At 38.0% G+C, this 27,740-nt stretch overlaps 1 protein-coding gene across 1 annotated transcript in view; it reads right to left on the bottom strand.

The window, feature by feature from the left end:
• The window catches only part of kcnn1b (potassium intermediate/small conductance calcium-activated channel, subfamily N, member 1b), a 38,972-nt gene extending 14,521 nt beyond the window's left edge, over nucleotides 1-24,451 (bottom strand). The window contains exons 1-4 of the mRNA XM_079638618.1: nucleotides 23,628-24,451; nucleotides 9,877-10,329; nucleotides 3,673-3,768; nucleotides 2,573-2,991 (exon numbers count right to left, since the gene is read on the bottom strand). Coding sequence (XP_079494744.1) covers nucleotides 2,573-2,991; nucleotides 3,673-3,768; nucleotides 9,877-10,329; nucleotides 23,628-24,392 — 1,733 coding nt within the window. The 5' untranslated portion in view covers nucleotides 24,393-24,451. The remainder of the gene's footprint in view (nucleotides 1-2,572; nucleotides 2,992-3,672; nucleotides 3,769-9,876; nucleotides 10,330-23,627) is intronic.
• Nucleotides 24,452-27,740: the final 3,289 nt, after the last annotated feature.

The following is a 27,740-nucleotide window of genomic DNA, read 5'->3' as shown; positions in this document are numbered from 1 at the left end:
ACAACACAACCAGGCTGTAATATTCGGTGGGAAAAAAAAGTGTGAGAAGTGAAAGAGTGAAAAAGATACTTAAAGGAGATATTCTGAAGAGTTTAGGTATAGAAATAAATAAATAAATTAGTTGGATCATTTAAATAATTATTTTCAGTCATAAAATATGAAAAGCCATCATAAACCATTTAAATAACCAAACAATTTTTTTTTCATATTTAAATTATTTTTAATTGACAACTCAACCATATTGTAATTATGAGTGGACATTTTTTTTTGGAAAATGTAATTGTACTTAGGACGCACAAAACTTATCCACAGAATGCTATTAAATAATAAGACTTTGTGGAAATGGTGAAAAAAAAAATCCTCCTGGCTGTGGTACATTTATGTGAGCTGTTAGACATTGTTAGTGAATAGTGTGTGTCTATATTCTAGAAGTGAAAAGTGCCCATAGTTGAAGGAAACCCATACATACACAATGGACTATTGTTGTGGTGCAGTGCAGTGAAGAAATATCAGATGATGTAGCACACATAGTCTAATGGGTAAGAAGTGGGCGCAGAACCTGGCTAAAGGGCTCAGGATGACCTGATTAGCATAGCTGTGCTGCTCTCTCTATGTTTATGGGTCATGACAACATACTGGATCTTTACTCTTCCCCACGGTCTAGGTCAAGATGGTATCTTGGTAAGAATAGCACTTTAGAGCACCAGAAAAGGTCAAATATCTGACAGCGCTTTAGGAAAAGAACAGGCTGCCATGAACATGATGACCACCATGTTGACACATGGTGTCAGCTGCATGAAAATCCCAAAATCCAACGAATGACTCAAATATGTAATTACCTAACACTTAAGACCCCTCTACAACAAAGGCTATAAGATGCCCGAACATTTATAGGAAAAAAACCAAATGAATCTGAATTTGGAAAAGAAAAGAATTTGGGATTTCCAGGATGCCAGCAAATTGCCGCTTTGCCAGTATAGCTCATCAAGAGAGATGAGCAGAAGCTAAGAGCCAAGTAATAGTTTTTCCTTGCAGATCACAGACTCACTTTGGACCCCTATCCAGCAGCAGCCATGTGGGAGAAACATAGAACAAAACACGCGTGAACAATGAAACACGCACACATCCGCTTGCCACTGACATCACATCACATTTTATAAAGGCAACAACATAGGGTCTTGACCAACTGCATATGATGGGGGGGAAAAATACATAAATTGTTTAAGAAATCATTCACTCAAAAATAAAAATTCTGTCGTTATTTACTCGCCTTCATGTTATTTCAAACCCATAACTGACTTTCTTTGCGGAAGCATATCCTGGCCACTCTTTACTATATAATAAGAGGTGAATGGGGACTTAAAAAAGGGGTTTCTGGGATAGTTCACCCCAAAATGAAAATACCCCCATCATTTACTCACCCTTATGTCGTTCCAAACCCATATTACTTTCGTTCATCTTTAGAACACAGATGAAGATCTTTTTAATGAAATCTGAGAGCTTTCTGTCCCTCCATCGACAGCTACGCAACTGACGCTTCAAAAAGTTCATAAACAGCTCGTAAAACATATCCATATGAATTGAGTGATTTAGTCCAAATTGAGACACGATCACTTTATATGACGAACAGATTTAATTTAGACTTTTATTCACATACTATTCATCAACGCACACATCAGTTGTTTCGCTACATTCTCGTGTGTTATGCAGTTGAGCTTCTGTTTTTATTCGCTGATCATGTGAATAGTGAATAAAAGCCTATATTCAATCTGTTCATCATATAAAGTGATCGAGTCTCTTCAGAAAATTTGGACTAAACCACTATTCATATGGAGTTTTATCTCTTTATGAACTTTTTGAAGCATCAAAGTGGTAGTTGCGCAGATGTCAATCGAGGAACAGAAATCACTCCATTAAAAATATCTTAATCTGTGTTCTGAAGATGAACGGAAGTCTTACGGGTTAAGAACGACATGAGGGTGAGTAAAATAATGATTAAATGATTATAGATTAAAATAAATTTTTTGTTGTTGTGAACTAACCATTTAAAATGACAAACAAACCAACATAAAATACCATACAAGTAATCAATATGACGTATGTGCCATATTTCAATACTACTGTAGCCATTTGATAGCTTTGAGTGAAGAAAAGACTGAAATTTAAGACGTTGTTCCCCTACTTCTACTAAACTCTGAAATGGACAACAAAAGCTGTACGGACAACAAAAACAGTATATCAGCATCATTGGCTCCAGGTTATAATTTCGATCTGTTCATTGCACAAAGTAGTTAATGACTCCAAAAGACTTGGAAAATAGTGCATGAGTCAAATTGACAACTTTTATGGTGCTTGTTTTTTTTTAAATTTTGATGCTCGACAGCCCCAGTCCCCATTCACTTACATTATATGGAAATGAGAAAAAAAGAGCAGCCAGGATTTTTTTAATAATTTTTTTTTCTTAATTCACATTTGAATTAAGAAAATGATACAGGTTCGGAACAAAATGGGAATATTCCTTTAATACTCCAGGTACAAACAGCGTCCCTAAGAAATCAAAGGTTTATCTCACCTCTCACAGACATGCACTGTCCAGGCAGCAATGATCCATGATGATATGCTGAAAACCAGCAGGACTGTGCCTGGGCAGATAGTCATCAAAGTCTTCATGACAAAGCGTGTGTTAAAGTTGATCTTATTGAGGGCTCCGATACTGCGTGACGAGGCGTCCGTAAAGAGCTTACTGTGCAGGAGCATGACTCGGCCAATCAGATACAGCCGCAGGAACATGGGGATGGAGAGGATGATGTCCACGTCTGCATCCGCCACAGACGGTAGGTAGGTGTAGGCCAGGCGGGCGGTCCATGTGAAGACGTACTGACCTGGAATAGGGTGGATGGCACACACCAGCAGCTCCAAAACGATGAAGAAGATACGCTCGTATGTCATGGCTATCCGCCAGTCATCTGCTCCATTGTCCACCATGAAGAGCTAGACGTTAGACAGGGACATGTTTTTAAGGAATGAACAGATTCTCAGAACAGGACTATGATCTTCACTGCCAAAAATATTACATTTTTGCCTTATTTTCCATTAAAACATGCCAACATTTTTTAAACAAGACAGATTTACCTGAGATTATTGTGTGTGTGTTCAGTAATTAATACATGTTTAGATATTATATAATAGATTAAAATTATATCTATTATAGTCTAATATAATAATACATAAATTATATAAAAAACATTCTTTGTGGTTTTAGTATTATGACCATGATATGGATTTTTCTTCTCTTTTGTTTCAATCAGGAATAAAGGTTTTCAATTGTTCATCCATTCTGTAATTTGACCATCATCTGATGTTCCAAGTCATTAAATAATGCCCACAAACCAACTGATTGACAGGCCTGTATTGAATTACATCTCCTATTAGCCATAAGCCCCACTTGTAATACCATCATTAATCAAAATCAGTGTCTTCTGTATAAAGACCTTTTAATGGATAGGTAAAATGGCACCGACACTGAATGCAGATATCAGGAATTACAAAAGCCAGGGCAAGTTTTCATTCTGCTGCTACTATAAGTCATTAGGAATTGGCATAAGTGTTTCCTCTGCAATCTTTTAGGCTCTACTCTAGTTTATGGCTTACAAGGCTGACTTGGCTACTTACCTGAATCTCTCGTGCGTGGTACATAATGATCAGACAGAGCAGAATTACAGTGGAGAGGCTAATAAGGCATTTCAGTGCAAATGAATATGAGGATTCCTGCAGAGAAAGTGGAAAAAAACAACAACATTAGTTGAAAGTTTTATGTTCATATTGCTGATCTTTGTGTGTGTGTGCATGCGTGCGTGCGTGTGTGTGTGTGTGTGTGTGTGTGTGTGTGTGTGTGTGTGTGTGTGTGTGTGTGTGTTAGAAATGGCAGTAATGACAGTTTGATTCCCAGGGAACACGCATACTGAGAAAACGTATGCATTTAATGCACTTTATGTTTTACTTTAATGTTGCCCACAAGAGCAAATGTATTCACGAGGGATAGACAAACACAATTTCTTGACAGCTACAGTATAGTGTGCACAAGTCTTGAACATGTGCTATATGCAACATACAGCGGTTTGTGGAATTTCAACTGCATGATTCATTATTTTTCTATTTCTGATGCATGAAAGCTAACTATATAGATAGAGCAGTCCTAAAAACCAGGAAGAATTAGCATTTTTGAGTCATAGATTTCTTTGAGAATGTAATTTTTAGAATACCACTACTTAGAATAATTGAAGAGTACATTAAGGTCTGTGGCTAATATTACTTGTTGTTCTAACAGAAATTACACACAGTCCCACTTTAAAAGTAAATGTCAAACAGTTTTCCCCCTAATGTTGCTAAGAAGTTGTCACATAAAGACTAAAAAAGTTTTGCTGATTTGTCCAGCAAGTAAACTCAAGATACTTGTGGAAGTTGTAGTTTATGTATACAATACAACTTATGTTTTGAAAGAACTTTTACTCATAAATAAAAAACTGCTATTTAAAAAAATTCCCCAATGGAACCAATATGGCAAATTAGCACTCCACGTTCAGCCCAAGAATTCACATCATCATCATGACTAAATATTTGAATATATATAAAGCCAGAGAACAGAATAGGTTGGAGGACCAGCTGCAGACTGGTTTTAGATGTTCTTTCAGCCTGGTTGGGAAATTGTAGTATATAATACTGTTCAAAAGTTTAGGGTCGGTAATATTTTTTAATGCTTTTATAAGGAGTTTCTTATGGTCAGTAAGACTGTATTTATTTAATCAAAAATACAGTAAAAACAGTAATATTATGAAATATTATTGAAATTTAAAATGTAATTTATTCCTGTGATGCAAAGCTGAATTTTCAGCATCATTACTCCAGTCTTTATTATTATCAATGTTGAAAACAGTTGCACTGCTTAAAATGTTTGTGTAAACCATGTTCAAAAAGAAATATTTGATGTATAGAAAGTTTATTAGAAATTAGTGGTAGAAATTTATTTTGAATAGATATCTTTTGTAACATTATAAATGTCTGCACTGACAATTTTGATCAATATAATGCATCCTTGCTGAATGAAAGTATTACAGTAATAAAAAATAAATAAAAAAAATACAGACACCAAACTTTGAACGGTATTAATATCAAATCTCCCAAACAGGCTGAAAACATCTTAAGCTAGTCTTCCAACCTGGTCTGTTATCTGGTTATAGACTGATTTTGTCAATCTAGGAGCTCCAGGCCAACTAGACCATCTAAAACCAGCTTGTTGATTTTTTCTTCCAGCAGGGAAATATAGTGTGTGTTCATATAATTCCAACAGATGTAGCCAACACTAATTTTACTGCACAAAGCACACCCATAAGTTCAATATGGAGTTTTTTTTCACACACAATCGTGACTAGAAAGGAACTACCAACAATCATCTTTTTCTGTCCCTCAATCTAAGCTCTTGTTCTTTCTCTCTGGGTGACAATCCTCATTATGAGATCAGTGCAATTGGAGCTCATTAAACCTTTCTGACTCTGCTGATACACTGGAACATGCTGTGCTGGCTAAGGCATTGAACAATGCTTTAGGGGAAGGTAAAAAAAGAAAAAAGAAAGCTCCCCAGGGATTGTCTTGCTAACTACTGAGCCAGCCATTCACTTAGGGCAAAAGAATCTGCAAACAGATTTACCATAGCACCATATGAGAATGACACCTTGTAGGTGACAATTTTAATGGTCCGGCTTGGAAACAGAGCTAAACAGAGACTTTGAACCAACCCAAAGTCCTTTGGATTGACAAGATGGCCTACTGTGCTAAAAGAGTTATTTGACCCAAAAATACTATAAAAGAACTATAATCACTGGTTTCCTCTGAGGACCTCTGACCCGACCGGAAGCCGGTGATTATAGTTTATAAAGTTATAAATATGGATATTTTTCTTACAAAAAAGCAATACTTCAGAAGTCCTTTATAGACCCCTTTTCAGTTAATAAACATGGTGACGTTTTTTGTGGGCGGAGCTTAGGTGCTGGCAGAACGATCCTTCCGGCCGCTTCACTAACGTTAGTTTGCAAGTTTTGTTAGCTTGTTTTTTAACAATGACTGGAGAAAATATGACTTTATCTTAATGTGCAAGGTCACTCAAGGTCCAGGACTGCGATTGTTATTTGCAAAAGTTAATTTTAACGAACGGAACCAGATTGGCTTACCCGTACACGCTCAGTCAATGGATGGACGATCTGACAGGATTAACGTTAACGCTACCTCCGGTTGAGTGGCCTGACTTCTACACCTACCCGATAGAGAAACCGAGCGTAAAGAGAAACTGAGGGCATATAAATCTTTAGATGCTATAACTATGTGCTGAATGGCCATCGCCTATAGCCAGGATATTTTTTAATATAACTCAGATTTTGTTTACTGAAAGAAGAAAGTCATATACACCTAGGATGGCTTGAGGCTGAGTAAATTATGGGATAATATACATTTTTGGGTGAACTAACCCTTTAAATGTCTTCAATGATAATACACAATCATCATCCCTTCTTTCAAAAATAGCATTTTTGAATGTCCGAGGAGAACAACTCAAATTAAAGATCTCTTGCTCTTACTATAGCTGAGCCTATTAAGCTCCCTTAAATAATTAAGGAAGGATATAATTAAGACCAATTAGCTCATTCAGGCCCTTTTGTATATACCGGTAAGCTAAACCTTGGAGTGAAAGTGTGCAAATGCTTATATGAACAATTACACGATGTAATGGTCAAGAAAGTGTTATAAAGATTTCATTGATTGATTGATGCTCTTTGATGCCTCCAACCATTAAGCAAATGCACACAAAGTAGCAGATGTCAATGATGAATGCATCCTTTAGTGTTTTTAAATGATCATAAATGGATCAATCCCAGACTTCAATATGCTGCAGGATTTAATTACATGGTATGAATCAAAGTAGTAAGGATGAAATAAGTTGTATAAAGCTGATCTTGCAGAGGTCAACATGCAATGTCTTGAGATACATCACTGTACATCACATGCATTTTAATGGTGGTTCAGGTTTATGCTGTTGAGCACTGGTCTAACTTGTGGATTAGCCATTCTCTTTACAAGAAAAAATGCTGATTAACCAAAATGGTTTTTACTAGTGAAGCAGGTTGAACAGGAAAGTCATGCTAATTAATTTACTGTAGTTAAGAAGTCTGTTTTCAACAATCCAACATCCAAAAAAAAGCATGCAAACTGCCAATAGCCTGCAGCTACATACCAGTATACAGCACCCTCAAATATTATTTCTGCACTTGGTACACACTAAAAAAAAAAATCTACAATTTTTAATAATTGAATTAAGTAACAAAATATAAAGTGTAGTTTATTTGAAAGAAATACACATTGAACATTTTTTAAGCAAAGGATTTCATAAAATATGTTTGTTAGGTTTCATACACTGTTTTTTTAGTGTTATTTATAGTACCGGTATGTATTAATATTTTGAATTATTTTGAATATACTGTATAGATAGATGATAGATAGATAGATAGATAGATAGATAAATAGATAGATAGATAGATAGATAGATAGATAGATAGATAGATAGATTTCATTTTATTTCAGTTTTAGTTCTAGTAATTTTAGTACCCCCACTTATTTGTGTCAATTAGTTGCCAAGGCAACATTTCAAATTTTTTAAGTTAAGTTTTTTTCCATCTAATATTTAAATTCCATTTTATGTCAGCTTTATTTAAATTACTGAAGCCATTGTACTAGTTTACTAGTTATTATTACATGGCTCTGTGAAATACTGATTGGTCAATCCCGCCACCCAGCGGTATGTTGCCCAGATAACAACCGCTCAAAACAGATAACGCAGGCTCATCCGGGTTACTGAAGTCAGCAGCGCTATACATCGTTTTGCATTTGGTGAGCGAATAAATTATTAAAACTCAGTCGAATCAATATTTTGTGTAGTTATTTAATTATGCCATCCAGTATCTCGCTCTCTCTTGTTTCGTACAAACACAGCTGCTGCCATTTTGTGACTATTGTTTTGTAAACTGTTGGATTCTAAGATAGGTATGATTTTAAAACAGTTTAATCAGAAATCAATATCTCTTATCTCCATAATTATTTATGGGGCGAAATGCTGTGTAATAAGTGGTATGACTGTATACCGTATCTCTAAATGTCCGTCTAGTTTGAACTTGCTGCGATGCAACTGTTCTGATTGTTGAATGTTAGTGGTTACATTATAACAGTTAATGCGATGTGATGAACTACACCTGTGGTGGTCACCCTGCAGAAGAAACCATCTTTTACCAGCCGGTTAAGATGGTTTGATGGTCTGTTGTCTAGTTTTAGGTTTTTGGGGATTTGGCCAAGGAAAAGCACTCAAGTTATCAAGAAATCAAGATTAACAAAAACACGACATGAAATACAACCCATGTAGGCCTACCTTCTTCTCTGAAGTGAATATATCCGTTGTGTTTGTCGAAACAAGAAGTTATCGCATTCGTATCTGTCAACTGTTACTGTATAAGACAAACAGAGTTGCAGTCCGGTGATATTTGACTCAGTGAATGAAATACACGGATACTTTTTTAGAGATTTCAAGGTGTTATGTCGTGTTTTTGTCAATCTTGATTTCTCACAAGTTGTGTGCTTTTTCAGGGCGAGTTGGAGTGAACTGCAGTGCTAATAGAGTCTCATGAACGTGCACTGCACGTCGTGCAGCCATGCACAGAAGACCAACAGCCAAGGTCAAGGATTTTGTTAAATAATACATAAAATTAAGTTTTTTCACCAAACACATTTGGAATATAAGGCATGTGTCGCCAGGGATCATTCTGTGATACTTTTGTGACTTTGTAAAAAAGCTTTAAAAACCTATTAAACTGCCATTATATGGACGAGCACAAGCGTGATTTTTTTTTCAATTCTCCTTTTGTGGTCCATAAAAGAAAGAAGGGCAAACAGCATTGAAAAGACAGCAGGGTGAGTCATTTATGACTTAATTTTCATTTTAGGATGAGGTATCCCTTTAAAGTATAACTCTCGCCAAAATTGAACCTAGGCTATTAATCTACCCGAGTCAAACATTTGTGTAAAAGCATAATTAGAATGGAAACTCCACTTTTAAGTTTGACCGTATTTTCGTTTTCAGTCAAAATGCCTTTTGAATGGGAGTGCTAGGGGGGCACTGCAATGATAGCATCAAAATCGCTATTTTTAAAACACTAAGGAGGCTCGAAACAACATGAAACTGTGCTTGAAGTATTACCAGGGGCTCTAGACATGAACTCGAGCATTGACAACATTGTTTGTGTACACAAAGTTTGCTAAAAAGAATTTTGGAATTTTGTCAGTCAAAAGTAGTCGATCTCCGAATGCAACGTAACATGAGGAGAGTAAAGATGGAAAGCTAGAGATATTGCCATGAGCTAAGTGTCTAAGTTATCATGCTTTTCATTGGAATTACAAGTTCATGACATTTCCTCACATGGAGTCAGTTCATTACGTTGCATTCGGAGATCGACTACTTTTGACTGACAAAATGCCGGCGGACGGAAACACAGTGAGTTGTTCAAAATCTTTCTTTTTAGTTAACTCTGTGTACACAAACAATGTTGTCAATGCTCGAGTTCATGTGTAGAGCCCCTGGTAATACTTCAAGCACAGTTTCATGTTGTGTCGAGCCTCCTTAGTGTTTTAAAAATAGCGATTTTGACATTGTAGTACCCCTAGCACTCCCATTCAAAAGGCATTTTGACCGAAAACGAAAATATGGTGAGAGTTATCCTTTAAGTGTACAACAACTCTTTGAGGCAACTCAAAACTTTAGAATATCCATGTCTGAGGAACTTTTACCTTTGTATAAACTCCCCAAGAGAGTTCAGTCTCCGTCACCATGACAACAATCCCAAACATTCCAAAAATCAGGGCGTAGTCGCTAAGGCGCTTGCGTTTCTCGAACAGCACCCTCCGGTGCCCAAGTTTATAGCCAATGTCCTTGTTCTTCTTATGCGGAGTGCTGCAGGGTCTTTGCCTCACTAGGTTCTCGCTGGACTGCTTACTAGGGTCTTCCCCGTTCCCTTTGGAGACCACCACCTCCAAGCCGGAAGAGTGCAGGGTCTGCAAAGGCTGTGTCTCAGAGTCCAGCTCTGCCAGGTTCCTCCGGGATGCCCCCAGACTGCCGAGTGGTCTGACTATGCCCCCATTGTACTTGCAGCTGTTCATGGCTATCTGAGGATACTGTGGGCCGCCGTGGGACAGGGAAGGCCCCGATCCAGCATGGCTCAGCCTGCTGGCATCCGCATTCACCTGCCAGAAAAAAAAGATGATGTTTTTATAGATTTTATTATTGTCTTTTGTGTCCAGGATCTTGTGTACTGGCTGAGAGAGAGCACTGCCAATTCACAACAATGCCTGATTTAATGGATATTTCTTTAGAAAATTACATTATAAATGCCAGCATCTACAGGGTTCACAATTCGTGCGGGAGGAGGGCGTCTACTGACCGTGACTACTGAAAAAGCTTCAGGTCATTTACTTTATAAAAAACATAACAGGTTAATTGGTATGAAAAGCATCACAGGGCTAAAATAAAGAAAAACTGAAACTTGTACAGTAAAAACACACAAAAAAACAGCTAATGGCCAATATATACGACTGGTCAAAAGTTTAGTGTCAGTATTACGTAAGAAATAAATACTGTTATTCCACAAGGAATGCGTTAAATTGATTAAAGATATCTATTTTTTTTTTTAAAGTATGTTCTTTTATACTTTCTATTTAACACAGTGTATCACGGTTTCCACAAAAGTATTACTGTTTTCAACAATGATAAGTAATGTTTCTTGAGCAGCAAATCAGCATATTAGAATGATTTCTGAAGGATCATGTGACACTGAAGACTGGAGTAATGATGCTGAAAATAACAGAAATTAATTATATTCATACAGACAACGGTTATTTGTAATTGCAATAATATTTAACAATATTACTGTTTTTAATGTACAAGTATATGCAGCCTTGATGAGAAAAAGACAATTCTTTGAAAAACATTAGCCTAAAAAAATACTTTTGAATGGTAGTGTAATTCTGAGAATACAAATTAGTTAAAGATAAACTCAAACGCGCAAATGAAAACTTATTTTACATAATATTTACTCAAAATGAAACCAAAACAACAACATAATGAACAGAAATGGTTTACAATAAATAGACAAAGCTGTCACTAGGAACTGAACAAAGTGAGACAAACACTTCTTTTAACTGACCGAGTGGCCAAATATCATCCAATATACTGGTCTATCACTAGTATTCATCAACTAGTTCTTCCAGTCCCACTAAAATACTATTATAGGACGTCCAATTCCATAGCCAATGTTTTTTTTTCACTCCACTGACCAACAAACAACCTTTTGATGTTAAATACGTGTTCTGTGTGAATGGCCCCTAAAGCCCTGTTCACACCAAGGACGACAACTACAAAGATAACGATAAAGATATAGTTCTAAAAATTGCCTTAAAGGCATACTATACAGTTTTCGTTTTTGTCAAACAGTGACCCCTAGAGTCGTTGTGGAGTACTTGTATTTAACGTTACTGTCGTAAATGCCACTCACGCAGAGCCGCCTCTGCACTCAAGGCCTGATCCCCTCTTCGTTTTCTTCGTCGACTCTGCCATGATTCATGTCTGAAATAGGTGCTAGTGTCTTCCATAGAGGCTGTTTCATATGTTGTTGATGTATGTGACGTCGTGCCGTAAAGCAAGTCGTGATTCTCGCGAGATTTGGCGGGGCGCCAACTCTCAAATCTGTATTGCTGGTTTTGCCAGTGGCGTCCACCCCTGCTTTGCTATCGGGATGATTCGCCCTACTACGAGTTTGTTTACCATCTAAATGACTTCGAAGCTGTTATATTAAAGGGGTGGTTCAGGATTTTGGACATCGGACCTCATTTTCAAGTTAGCCTAGTTGTTATTCATCAGTGGAGACAGTTTTCAAAAATGTTCATCCAGTCCTTCCAGTTGCATAGATCGCCGATGCTAGGCTAGCGCGAGTCAACGGTATAAGCTAGCCTGCCATTAAAAACTGTTTTACCCACTCCACAGTACACCAAAATCAAATAAATGATAACGCCAGACTGTCGATGTAAATGTCTGTTGAGAGAATAATGTTAGAAATCAAACTACCCTTTCATTGCATTGCAATAGTTACATTTTGTTCCCTGTATTTATTAGCAGTCTACAGCAGCGGCGGAGTGATATTAAGTTACCTAGGCAACCGAGAGTCTCCACATGACGCAAGTGTATTTACCTGCCGCTGACACTCATCACTCCAGAAGCAGAGTAAGAAGAGTGAGATTTCACTAAGAAATCAACACAGGACTATGGCCACGTTTGAAAGCCATGCCAATGTTTCAGACTTTGGAGACGAGGAATGTATTTTATTCAACGAACCGTACATGTATGAGCCGGAATACACAGACGAAGAACTAATCGAGATGGATGCTAAAAGGACAGAAATTGAACTGTAACGTTATCTCCACTAACGTTGTCATTGTCATTCTATCAGTTATGAAAGGGACTAGCTTCATAGATAGCTATAGTAGCCTAACAAAAGTTATTACCTGTTCATCTGCTGTTGGTGCATATGGAAAGACGGCTGGAACTGCATTCCTTGTCAGTGACTTATGAACGTTTCGATTATGGGGGTTTTCAAAGTCGTGTGGTCTAAAATAATCACTACAAATTCGCAACTTTAATAGTCTCTGCCGGTGTCTCGTTGTCCAAGCCAGCAGAAAGAAGCCACAGTTGGTTCCTTTCTGGATCTCTCAATGGAAATTTGTGGAAACTTTTTGCATGACCATCTATTTGGTTTATTTTTACAATTTCGAAATGCACAACGAATCACCATTTTGCCAATTCCTTAGTTTACAATCAAATGTTTTTCAATTTCGTTGTTCATGGCTACTACTAGCTAGCTAGACGTCCCGTCTGTAGTGCGCGCTTCTGTTCTGTGTTTACTTTTCGGCGCAGTACTACTAACCGGAGCAAAGTAAAATTCCGCCGCTGCTGAGAAACTAGTTCCTGTAAATGTAATGCGATCATTGAGATGTAAGAGTACCGGTAAGTTACTTTGATTTCTAACATTATTCTCTCAATAGAAATTTACATCGACAGTCTGGCGTTATAATGTATTTGCTTTTGGTGTACTGTGGAGTGGGTAAAACTGTTTTTAATGGCAGGCTAGCTTATACCGTTGATTCGCGCTAGCCTAGCATCGGCGATCTATGCAACTGGAAGGACTGGATGAAATTTTTTGAAAACTGTCTCCACTGATGAATAACAAACAGGCTAACTTGAAAATGAGGTCCGATGTCCAAAATCCCGAACCACCCCTTTAAGGTACTAATCTTGCATAGTGTGCCTTTAAGAGTTTAAAATTTGTCAAGAAAATAGTTTGGTGTTTTGGTATTCAACGTCAGCAGACCAGGGCTGCACGATATTGAGAAAAATTGACATTGTGATATTTTGATTTCCTGCAATATATATTGCGATATGAAAACAATTTCACAAGATGATTTGAATAGCTCTATTATATTAACATTGGTGACAAACAGCTGAGGGTATATTAGGCTGCTGTCACTTTAAGACAGAATGCACAGATCCAATATAATGATATGCATCCGTTTTCTTTCTCAATTGTTTACAACACATAACCGACCGTGCTTACGTGGATACTTGCTGAGACGGGCATTTTGACTTCATTTTGCTTGTCCATTCAAGCTCAAAAATAAGAGACAGGGAACTGAATTCTGTGTTCACATTCCAGTCTTCTTACGCTTGATGTTCAAACTGACAGGACTTAAAAACAGATGCAAATGATAAACTTTCACTCTATGATGGTTAAACTTTGCAATTAATCTGCGTATAACATGCGTTTCAATCCGGGCAAGCAGATGGACCGTACGCATCACGGATCAACTACGATCCCTATATTCACATCGCACATTCTGCGTGTGACTATCGCAAATGCGCACATCGCAATATCGATGCTAAACCGACATTTTGTGCAGCCCGAAAACAGACCAGGTTTAGCTTACTAGTTTGGTACAAGAAAAATCAACATTATCAGTGCTCCTCAGGGAAAAATTGTGAAATGCTGTCAATAATAATAATAATAATAATAATAGTAAAAACCTATCTAAAGCTGTAACATTAAAAGCACGGGATCATGGAAAAAAATGGGACCATGCAAATAGTTTTTTAAAGGGGTGGTAAAATGCCATTTTCACAAGATGTAAAATAAATCTCTGATGTCCCCAGAGTGTGTGTGTGAAGTTTTAGCTCAAAATACCCCACAGATATTTTTATATAGCATGTTAAAGGTGTCACTTTTTGAGTGTTAGCAAAAACGCACCGTTTTGTGTCTGTCCCTAAATGCAAATTAGCTGCTGCTCCTGAAACAGAGGGCGGGGTTTCAATAGCTCGTGTGTGTGTGTGTGTGTGTGTGTGTGTGTGTGTGTGTGTGTGTGTGTGTGTGTGTGTGTGTTAGAAATGGCAGTAATTTCAGAACAGTTTCTGTAATTTTAGTGTGTGTCTGCCTGAGGTAATCGGAGCTGCTAACACACACTAAAATTACAGAAACTGTTTTGCATAACTCTTTTATGTTTAAACGGAGTCAGACAATGATGGAGAGACTCAAGAAGAAGTGACAACATGTAGAATGCAACAGGACGTCTCTGAATGGTTAGTTGATGCATTTATGTTGCTGATGTTGAGTTAATATCTTCAATTAGCATATTCTGTCATGGTAATCTATAAATCGCTCATATAGGAACTGTTGTGAGATGCACACAGAGTGACTTTCTATTGCATGTGAAAAGATGGATGCTAAAGTTTGATCAGACTCACAAATGTGCTTGACTACATCAACTCTTCCTCTTCTCAACATGGACTGCGTGTTCCCGGGGGCGGGGTTTATGTAAATTTTAGGGTTGGTGATGTCACTAACCCGTGAGGAATGTCATGTAGTTCCTACCAGCCGTTTGTTGTAGTCCTTAAAAAACTATTTCTTTAAAAGCAAATATCTCCCTTTGCTTTGAACATTGTAATTTTTCAGATGTTGTTTATGCTCAAACAGCAACATTACACACTAACTAAAGTTAGAAAAGTGAAATCATACACAACCACCCCTTTAAATTGTTCAGAAGTTAATTATATTAGACCAATAAATTAGGCAAAATACTTGCGATAATGCCTATGAAGATCATACAAAAAAAGCTTGTTCACAATAATCTCACATTATTAAATTATTTCTGAATTGAATTTTTATTCAACTGTTCTAAATTTCGTGGCAATAAGCATCAGTTTCTGTTATCTAGCTACTGCTGCTGGGCTGACACAATGCCAACTCATTTGCAGAGACCTACTTCTGTAATGTCATTTTCTGATAGGCAGCTCACAATGTAGACCCACATTCGAACCGAATAGAGACACCAATATATTACAAATGAGAGTAATGCAGCTTATTTTTTTTTTAAATCCTAAAAAACATATACATATCTAGATACACAATTATCACGGCTGATAAGGCATAGTTAACCAAAGCTAGTTGTGGCACCACCTGGAAACCCGTTCCTGTCACAAACCTGGTTTTGCTGGTTTACCTGAACCTTCTTAAAGATCACCACCAGTGCTTGATCCTCCATCCTCCTCAGCATAACTGACAGTTTCGCTGTTTACTTGAACAATTCTGTTTATCCATGTTACTGAACTAGGCTGTCTATATCTATGCAGGAATTAGCACTGCTACTACTGATGATAAGCTGAACTTTAAATTGAAATAATAGCCTACGATTCAGGACTAGAAAAGCAAGCATTTAGGACGACCCCCAAAAGTAAATTTCCATCAAGGCCCCTCATGCGAGACAGTTCTTATAGAGTCTTTCACAAGGCTTTCTGCTCAAATGGCAACAGAGAATATTTATTCTGTACAGCTTTTTGTTTGTCTCACTTTTTATGTTTGTTTAAAAAAAAAAGTGTGTGAAGTTCTCCAAAAGTACAGTCTTGCTTAAACTTAGCCACTATGTTAACCAACCAGCAGTTAGATAAGAGGTAATCAGTCTTACTTTTTCAGTTCAAATTAGACCAATATAACGTTTTATGTAACTGACCTTTTTTTTAATGTAACTAAGTTAGGACCAGTCATAATTCAAATTCAATCAAAATTCAATGTTACACTTGCTGTTTCTTTGTATCAATGTACTAGCCATTTCTGAGTGAAATTTAATTCTACAATATTGTTTTTGCAGTGTACGACCTACAAAAACCATAAAGATAGCATACAATCTAAACCTAAAATGTAACAAAACCCAACCCCTAAACCAAATCATCATTGTAATAGGAAATAGTTACAGAATTGTAGGCTAATAGTTTTTATACAATTAAAATCATAACTTTATCATGCAATGTCAAGGAGTACAAATTACAGTATTACGGATTTTTAATGAGAGTGTGATGAAAACAAGCTTGCAGAAGTATGAAACTAAGGACAGAAAGGACACTTACTGTAGGGACACACGCACGCACACACGCACGCACGCACGCACACGCACACACACGCACACACACACACACGCACACCTTCTCCTTCAACAGATGTCTCTGAAATACTGTAGGCTACAGAGAAAAATATAGCCTATTTTGTCCTTGCGCTGCTTATGTGAACATATAGCCTAGTACTTAAAATACAATGGAGGAGTAATAGACATAATAAAACAGACCCAGAACTGATTTCCAACAACAGTGACTGTCTCTCTGATGAAAAGGCTCCAGGGATCAATTGCAACACATAGCAAAGCTTCTGTCAAAACTTCCACTCTTTCCAAGGCCAACATGGTCTGCCAGTTGCCAAATGAGCGCTTTTTTTTCTATCAAGGTCCACAGAGAGCCAGCAGTCAATTGTGTTAGCCTATTAGTCTTTCTTCCTATAAATGTTAAAAGGTACAATAAACTAAAATCTGTCCCGGAAAGATAAAGTTGAATATTAACATTATCCTGAGGTTTACAATAATACAATATCAGAGCAGTTTTAATACTCAGAGGATCTTAGTTATGGTTAAATTAAATATAAACTTTGTCTCGGATCCTTGAGACTTTTGCTGACGTACAGTACGAGTATAAAAAGCTAGAAAGCGAATGCAATTTATATACTGTTCAATGGTTTGGGGTCAGTAAGATTTTTCTTTGAAAGAAGACACTTGTGCTCACCACGGCATTTATTTGATGAAAAACAAATGTCATTTATTCCTGTGATGGTAAAGCTGAATTTTCAGCATCATTACTCCAGTCTTCAGTGTCACATGATCCTTCAGAAATCATTCTAATAGGCTGATTTGCTGCTCAAGAAACATTTTAACATTCATTATTATCAAAGGTAAAAACAGTTGTGCTGCTTCAAAGTTTTGTGGGAAACAGTGATACTAGGATATTGGCAGTTTATTAGTACTTATAAAGCACATATTAATGCCTTATTTTGAATGACCATAATATTCTACATCCCGTAATCCTGCCCCATACCTAAACTTAACAAACATACCAGGAGTTTGTTGAGGCAAGGCTAGTCGTAGTGAGAAATGGACCCTAAAGTGTGACCAGATTGCATGCATTCTTGCTAAATAAAAGTACTGTAGGCTATACTGCGTATTTTATACATGCTACATTTTCTAATCCAATGTCCAAATGAGCTGTTCTATTCACATTTAAAAAAAAATATAAATACCATACATAGAGAAATCCCTGACTTCATTGCAGACTTAAATCTCAGCGCAGTTAGTGACATTGATCTCTTCTGAAGCTCAGAGGAGGCACATTGATTCCTGCATTTTTTAAGCAAAAGTCTCCATTTGCTCTCCATTTAATCACATTGCTGTCAGGAGAAACAATTGGGATATTGCAGAGATCTCATTTGTGATTTTTCTTTCCAATGGGATGCATCACGATGTAAATTCCCACACAAATGACAGCACAGCTGCTGTAACGACATGACACACAAAGCTAGAAATTCCTCGCATGACCTTGGAAGAGTCAATAATAACACACAGCTGCACACCCCGGGTACAATTTTATGCTGATTTGGGATACGTCTACAAAACTGATCACATATCCGTCACAAAAAAACAACATCTGCACCATCTCCATTTAGGCTACTAAAATGTTGATGCAACAGGCTAAGCGTTCATCACATTGCAATGGCGTTTTCATTGTCTCAGCCTCCCAATTTCACAGATTTTCCATATTAACCAATATTCTCTTCTGTGCGTGACAAAACTGAAGGGCCCTTAGACTTCACCCTCCCCTGCTCCTTCATTCCCCTCTCTGCAAGCTTTGGTCCGTACAAATCCAATTTAGCAAATCTATTTTGACATTGAATTTGCACTCATTCAGATGTGGCATCAGACTCTCTGTTCCTCAGGTCTCTTTTCTGTAATGAAATGTCTGCAGCAGACCTGAGAGCTGATTACAGATCCCACTATTCAAGAATCTTTTCTAACTGCTCACCACTATCAAAATGTGATCTTTACAAACAGACATCTTCCCACGTCTCGTGTTGCAGAAATGTGCACCTCAGGGCCCGTGCGATGTAGGAGACAAAATAAGAAAAACATTTGCATGTGATTTGTTTCAGCAATTGTGATTTTTATGTAGATTGAATCATGGTACCTGGAGAAAGCTATCAGTTAGCATCTCAATGCCAGTTGTCTGGCTCACTTCACAAGAAATCTGCCATCTTTGCTCATGGGAACCAAGGAACTTTTTGAGTCAAGCAAATGAACCGTAAAGACCATGTGACTTAATCACACTAGAGCTGCTAGATGCTGATGGCATCACAAGAACACACCGTCCCAAACACTTCTTCACTAGCAGCTATCCAGAGATGTAATAGGAAAAATAGAGAAATTAAATTCACTATTATTATTATTAAAGGCACAATATGCAAGATATTTGGATTGAAATATTCAAAAACTATGTCATATATTTTGTTGACTTGTGTACTACTTACATATCCCAAATATTTCTAACAATGTTTAAATGCTGTGAAATGAAATCATACACACTGTGTCATTGGCATTGCGTCACCTGTCAATGATGTCATATCCACATTACCCTTTATTTCCGGTTTTACATCCATAGAAACCATGGAAACACCAAAGATGCTTTAACATATTATGCGTTTCATTAGACAGGTAAGCAACTGTTTGGATACCTTTATCGACAGAAAATGAATCAATGTTATATAGCTCGCTTAGTCTTTTTTTTTTTTTTACCGCGAGTAACATGTTTGTATAATCAATGCCTCAAAAACAACACTATTTAGTCAAGTGACTAACATAATCAGAAAGAGGTTACTGCAGTGTGCAACGCGTGTCATACCAGTCACCAAGCGAACGCACAGAGAAACATTGCAATATAACTTTCAACACACTCGTATTTTTTATATTATTTTTCTGACCAAGTAAAACAGCGCTCCGTTACCACACAATTTTAATTTGTCAAAGGTGACCTGTCTGAGTAGTAATTGAGAAGGCTATTTCATTAGTATGAAATAAAATAATGTGCATGTAAGTTATCGAACTTAACTGTAAAAAAGTTCAAGTTCAGGGAAGGAGGCGAATGTTAATCGTAACTTTAATCGTAAAATATGCATAAACAACAAAACCGAAAGGAGCGACCGCGGCATACAAGAATAATAAAAAATGTCCCACGGTCTCGGCCTCGCCTTGCTTCATTAGCTCGTCCATAAACACGATTTCTGTCTGAGAAAATGGTTTCTTTCCATCAGCTGTGGAGGTGAAGACTACAACTCCCATGATTCCACGGCACGCTCATTCACAGCCTCATCAAGCTACGCCTTTGATATTGTTTTGCGACCTCTAGTGACAAAACTTACATACTGTGCCTTTAACTAGATGTTATTATTATTCCAAACCTTTAGTGCACTCTTAAAGGACAAGTTCGGTATTTTACACTTAAAGCCCTGTTTACAGATCGTATCTGATGAAATAGAACGGTTAAGATTAAACTTTGGACACATGCTGCTGTCGCGAGAATTTTAGGTTTATATCGCTTTCCCCCCTCACCCCCACAATGGTTGTCTATGTTCACTGGAAGATTCCTTCCTAAAACACATTAAACTTTCGTTTACAAAGACGTGAAACTCACCGAGTGGTCAGGGGTGTTCACTGATACGGTTCCAAAAAAAAATTGCTGAAAAAGATGCATTCCAACAGGTTTTATCGTAGTTTTTGTCCAACTCCATGACTTGTATTGAATGTGCTGTGTGAGGTGCGGTATTACTCCGCCGCTGGAGTGTCTATTATTCAAGCTCTCAACGGAAGAATCTGGGTGTGACGCGTTTGGCAAAATAGGTCCACAAAAGCTAAACAAACCTAAAATTCTCGCGACAGCAGCATGTGTCCAAATTTTAATCTTAACCGTTCTATTTCATCAGATACGATCTGTAAACAGGGCTTTAAGTGTAAAATACCGAACTTGTCCTTTAAGGCCAATTCACACTACGCCGACAGACAATTTGTCAGGTTTTTGTTGGATCTGCATGTTACCCATCTGCGTCTGTTGGCATCCATCTGAGCCTTTTTCGCCGATTGAACATGTTAAATCTGCGCTTGTCTGGTCGTGGAGTGTATGAGAAGAGACGTCGTACTGTAATCTGGTGGTTGTCCGTGTTGGTTGCATCTATCGCTGCAGTGTGAATTGGCCTTCCAAAAGGAAGAGACACAAAGAGTTTTCACAGTGATTCCATAAAAGAACCATTTTTGTTTCCAACCTTTCAGTTTACACTTCTTACAAGAACCTTTTTTTTCTTCAGGCCAATTCACACCGCACCAACAAACGCAACCTGGTTTTGTCAGATCAGTGTGTTCCCCCTGTCAGTGTCTGTTGTCGTTAGTCGGCTCTTGTTTTTGCTTGTTTGTTGGGTCATGGAATGTCTGAGAAGTGACGGACTGTAAACTGGCCATAGTCCGCATTGGTCAGCGTCTGTCGTGCAGTGTGAATTGGCCTTTAGTTTGAGAACATTTTAAACATCTAAATAACCTTTTTCCACTATAATCTTTTGTGCAATGGAAAGGTTCCTTATGGAACCATAGATGCCAATAAAGAACCTTTATTTTTAAGAGTGTGTGCGAATCATCCTGCTACAGTGATACAGATATGAATATGATTATGAACGACACCATAAAATCATGCCTATTGCCTAATTACATTTCTAACGTAATGTAGGCCTACATGTCTTTCGCATGCATGGCGGGTGATAAAATCTGTGAGCAAAAAATATATATTTAGATTTACATTTAAAAGGTACTTAGCAACAACTTGGTGACCACATAGCAAAAACCTAGCAATGCCATTGAAACAAGGAATACTGGGAAAGCTTTCCAGCCAACTCCATTATCATGGAAAGCAGGGCCGGAGTGGGGCCACTTTTCAGCCCGGGAGATTCAGGCCCAAGACCGGCCCACTTTTTCCATGGCGGAATTCCAAATTACATTTATTTTTTTCCAAATTGGATAAATGAAGCAACAGTTCAGCTCTTACTATTGTGTAGTTTGTATTAATACCATGGTTCAACAAATAATGTAAAGGTTAAATAATAATTCACAGAAGAAGTTAACAAAAAATATTCCACTATTCCAGAAGAATAGTGTATAGAATAGAATTCTCCCGATTCTCCACCCCGGGACTGATGGAAAGTAGTAAAAAATCGATTTTTATAATGTTTCACTTGCAAAACAGTTTAGGGTTAAAAAGAAAGCATTTGCATCCTCAAGCAACTGACTTCACAACATCACTTCCATTCTGTTCCCCAACTGAAATTTAGTGCACTATCACACAAATAACTGCAGAGACTCTCATGGGCTAGAAAACAACAAGAACAAAAACTGCAGAATCAAGAACATTGTTTCAAATCAATGGTTTGTTGTTGTTGTTGTTGTCATTAGACAACAGAAAACAGGAGAATGATCAGGTATTTAAAAATGGATGGATGAATTACTCCGAAATAGCAGTGTTTTAACTGGTAGTATCAATAATTCAAACCGATGCCCAAGTATGCCATTAGAACATATTCTTTTATAAATAATCTATACTATCCCAGCAATAGGACTTGAAACAGTTTGACATAGTAGACAGACACACACTGTAGGTATTACAGAGAGAGCCTTTGGCTAGTTTCAGTTCGAATACACACACAGAGACAAGAGAGCTCAGCCAATTATACTCTCCACAAATTACCCTTGATTAAGCAGCAGAACACCAGCTGCAGAGCAACAACACCCAGAGATTCTCCCTTCTGTCTGCTCGCTCATACTGAACCAGTCATTCCCTCAACATCCACAGCACATCCCAGTGCTTCCACTCAAGAAGAAGCCTGACTGTAAACTCTGCGTAAATATTTATAATTACAACCCCTCCGTGGAGAGAATTCAGCATGGTTTTCCTAAAAGAGTGATTTGTACAAACAGCGAAAGCTCCAAGGGTTATTTTAATTCCTACCAATGCCTTTTCTGAACCGTGCATTAAAACAATTACAAATTAATCAAATGGCACAGGCTGAACAATCACTTTTCTTTCTTTTTTTTTTAGAACAAGCACAATGCAGTCAAACACAAGAACCAGTCAAGCGGAGAAAGAAACAGACCGACGCAAACAACGGGAAAGACTTATGGGAGATTTCATGCGATGAGATCGGTGATGGCTTTTACCTCAATCTGCTGTGCATTGTGAACTAAACTAATACTAATGTCTCTTCGCTCTGGCAGTGATGTCTAACCCATCATGAATAATACAGGCCTGAAGTACATGTTAGTGCCACTCAGGGGGGCTTTCCCTTGGCTTGCACAGGCAGAAAATGGAACAGCGAGGCAGAAACAGGGTCGGCTCTCCCACAAGGAATGAATGACACTGATTTGCATTTCTGCCTTGCTTTTCTGTCCCTGGTCCTTTCAGGCAACGGATGGCATTGATATAAGGCTAGAAAGAAAGATAGATAGATAGATAGATAGATAGATAGATAGATAGATAGATAGATAGATAGATAGATAGATAGATAGATAGATAGATAGATAGATGCATTTAAAGCATAATTCTAAGCAGTGGCTCACATAATGAGGTAGGCTAAAAAATATTCAGGGCTATAGACTAAATATGATTGATGCAGATATAAGAATAAACGAATGCTTCACAATGTTTACTTACTATTAAACGCCATCATGGGAATCATGGACAGCCTGTTGCAAGCACCCCCGCCTTTTTCTGTCTTTCCATGCTTTCGAGGTTAGCACGAATACCAACACCTAGCAACTACAAAAGAGCCTTCTGCATCTATACGGCCGAATTGTGGTGTTAAAAACGGGAAGCGATATCAAGTATGACCTCCCAGAGTCGAGCTGAAGCCTGCGTAATCGGGTGCATTGATAAAACTGGCCACCTGTTAAGCATAAACTTCACAGAGTGCACGCATAAACGATGCGTATTTCATGCGGTCTGTGCGCAACAACAACACAAAATGAGTTGGTATATGCAGGTTTACCTTATATCCTTCGTGTCTGTGTTTATTCTCCTCGAGGCACACGCGACTGTCAGAAGACAGCGGGCTGCTTTTACTCCGCGGAGAAACGGAGTTCCTGGCTCCCTGGCATCTATCAGGCGTGCATGCACGGGCGTGATGAGCTGGATTCCGCTGCTCGTCTGATCTCAGGCTGTCGTTTTCACGGTGCTGCAGCAGAGACGGCTGCTGGCTTCTCAGCTCCCCGGATCCTCGAGCGCAGCAGTTGGGCAGGCTACTCCTCAGCACCCGCTGCTGCTGAACCTGTAGCTGGAGGGAAGGTGGAGGGTTGTGACGCTGGCTTGGATGCTGCTGTTGCTGCAACAGATGTTGATGCTCTTGCAATCCGCAGCTGCACGAACAATGATCTGGTTGGCAATTCGCAGTTTTGGCAGCCCCTCCAACACTCTGCTGCCGACTTAGGGAGGGTTTGGAACAGTCTGTGAGACTTAGGTTGCTTCCTTGGCTTTTGACTGGTGCTTCTTGGCCGAAAGGGCTAGGCAGGTTCTCTTGGCTCTGTTTTGGCAAGGGCTGTGCGGTCTGTCTAAGGCCACCCCTGTGCTCCGCGTGTTGTTGGTGGTGGTGCTGCTGCTGATGGACGGCTCCCGAGTAGCGATGCTGCATCCCCGCCTCACCTGCGGCGGAGTGCCGCTTTGCGTTGCAATGATCCGGCACCCTTTCGCTGCGCGCAGCCCCGGTGGAGTCAAGAAGGCCCGTTTCATTGGTAGGTTTAACCAAGACCAGCCTCATCACGTCACTATGGAGTTACAGGGAGCCCCACCTCTACATGTGACAGTCGAAGTGTTTGTATGAATGAGTAGCCTATACTAAGGGAAGTGAACAGTACGAGGGTGCGAATTATGGGGAGGTTGGCGAAACCAGACTCCCCGAATTAAGACTCGAACCCCCTAAAGGAAATCAAAACAAAAGGTTGGGGGTCTTAAGTATACAAGTATAGGTTTAACGAACAAACGCTAACGAATAAAAGTTGTGTTCGCCTGATAGTGCAACCATAGCAACAGGAGGCCGCTCGAGCAATTCCTGGACCTTATCACAGAATGTGATGGCGCGTCATCAGCATCGTAAATCCTGCAGCTTTTTATATATCTTAATTGGAAAAAAAATTATATACATTTATAGCATTATCATTTGTATTATATTACCTTTGCATCACTTACAAAAAAACTAGTTAAAGCGGCTCTGATGTTTCAGCGGCTGTGGAAATGATGTTGTTGGTGGTGGTAAAAATGACATTATTTCTCTCCTCCGACAGCCGTTTATCAATTTCTCTCTATTTTTTTTCCTCTTTTGAAAGTTCTGAAAACACTATTGTGAAAATTTTCTTTTGCTATTTGAGCAAATGGGAACACAACATATATATATTTAATTTAGTCATTCAACGCTATAGAAGTTTACCCAACTATGACGACTGCCACTTCTGAGAAACCCGGAAATGTGAAAAGGGTCTATTGTGGTCAGATTCTGGTGATATGTCCATAAAGCGTGAGAAGTATTGTCATTATTCCGATTTTTCACTTTCAGATTTATCACAAAAACCATTGGTGTTTGAAAATAACTTTAGGACGTCAATTACGTCTAACTTTCGCCAGATTAAAGTTTTCGCTGCATGCGCGAGATGAACCACGGCATGCCAAAATTACAAAAATGTAGCTATAATTAATTTAAAATCATCGTCCATGGTGCTCGATTAAAAATCCTTATAGTTAGGAGGTGGTGATGGTATGGTGGTGAAGAGTCTAGGTTGCTAACACAAATCCTGCTGGTTCGTTCCCCAGTAGAGATGATTCAGGAACTGGAGGAATACTAAAATCACAGTCCTGATCTGGCACCATTGTAGTCATGAAGTTTATTATGAAGTTGTCCAAGGGAAATTGTCCATGTAGTAAGTGTCCTTTTCGTGAGATTTATCAGCTTAATGGCAACTTAAGCTTGGCCATTTTAATAAAATAAAAATTCAAACTCAAAATAATTGCGAAATTATTGTGATCAGCTAGTTTTTTTTGTGAGTTGATCACATATCTAATCTTAATGTGATGCGATGCTGGGTCAATCTGGTGGTCAGGCAGTCATGAAACTCCTAGTAACCTGCAAAAATATCAGAGAATAAATGCACATCAGTTCCATTGAAACCTGTTCTCAAACAATAAAGTATATTTGTATAACATTTTATTCAATTGGTTAGCACATGCACCTAAACCAGTATCAAAAAAGCCTCGAAATTCAAGAGTAAAGTTGTTTAGCTTTCAGGATAGTAGTTTCAGTTTTCACAGGATTGACTGCTGATGTCAATGAAGGTGATGCCAAAGTTTGGAGTTGAACTTTGGAGTGGATCTGGGGCGCAGATGAAGGAAGCTGGTAATTTGATCTTTTTCATTAAGTAATTAGTCCTGGAGACCTGTATGGGTTCCTGGGCAGAATGAAGTATCATTTGCTTGCTGGTTTTGGAGGCAATGTTGCTTACAACCACATGAATTATTAATTTCCCTTTCCCACTCCATGTTCAGTGACATATGTGAATGGGATTGCCTGATTAAATGACCCCAGTGTGTGTGGCATTTACAAACAGCATTTAAATTAGGCTAAACAAAATCTCCTCAGTTGTCAATGCTATTTAGATGTTGTTTTGTGGGGTTACAGGCTGAACATTTAAACTAAAAGGGTATTAGTTGAAGTAAATAGGGTTCAATAATAAATAAATTGCCTAATAATAATACTTGAGATTTAAATTGTTTACCTTAGGTATCATGAACTGAATGACAAATACGGGTAACACTTTAAAATAAGGTCCCATTCATCAACTTTAGTTAATACATTAGATAACAATGAACATTTGTTAATGTAAATCAATTTATCATTGTTCATGTTAGTTCACAGTGCATTAACTAATGTTAACAGGTAAGTTTTGATTTTAAAAATGTATTAGAAAATGATGAAATTAGATTAACAAATGCTGTAAATATTGTTCATTCATGTTTACTTTAACTAATGTGAACAAATTCAAGTGATCAAAATACTTTTACAGCATTTATTAATTGGTCTTGGTTAATGTTAATTTCTGCACATACACATTTGTAATGTTATACGAGTTAACGCTTACGAATTAACAGTAATTTACAATGAATAATAGTATATTATTAATGAATCACCATTAATCTTGATTACCGTAATAACTGCTGTTAAAAATGTTGTTCATTATTAGTTCATGATACTTAATGCATTGACAAATGTAAACAAATTGAACCTTAATGTAAAGTGTTGGAAGGAGACAAAAGTTGTAGAACCATTTACAGCAACTTTTATTTTTTTTGTTAAAGTAAATGAAATCTCAAACCCATTTCTGTAGTCTGACATCAGAATCAAACCCTCCCATAGCGACCAGACTGTAATTTGTAAAACCACTTAGGGCCTAGAAACAGCACACCGTACAAACAGAGCAATTTTATGGGCTATCAGGTATTTAATATCCAGGTATCACTTTTACAACAGAAGGGCCATCTGTTTTCTATTTTAACCTGTACAAGAGAGTGAACATAAGTAATTATTTTAGCAATCAAACTGACAGCTCTTATATAAAGGCCTCTCAGTGTGCATTATTTATATATCTCCTCCAGCCGTTCCACCTGTTCATTAAACTGCATTCAAACTTCTCACCCACAGCTATACGAGGAAGTAACACACATCCTAAATATAGATTTCTACCTTTAATTGCCTTTCTGCTGATCTTGGATCATTTTCCTAGGAAAAATCCAGGCCTGAAGAAAAGCAACACTGCCTCCAGATCAGCACCAATCAATAGCCGTAAATGCACTAGAGCAGTTTGTGTTAATGCAGAATCATTTGCATAAAGCAAATGTCTGTAGATTGATATGAATTGTTATATTACGGTTTCAGGGATGGCAAAATAGCAGTTTACAGTTAAATTAAATTGATATGGAGTCAATTTGAACACTTAAAAGGTGTTAATTTCAAGTAAGCCTATAAAACTGATTAGTAATGCCGTGAGGAAAACATTGCAAAATGGTTGCTCCTGTGTTTATTTTCTGTTTGTGCTAAGCTAACTGTTGCTATTACAGATGC

Source organism: Phoxinus phoxinus, assembly GCF_949152265.1.
Source record: "Phoxinus phoxinus genome assembly, chromosome: 15".
Lineage (NCBI taxonomy): Eukaryota > Metazoa > Chordata > Actinopteri > Cypriniformes > Leuciscidae > Phoxinus > Phoxinus phoxinus.
Note: the sequence above shows the minus strand (reverse complement) of the source record. Positions and strands in the feature narration are given on the sequence as shown.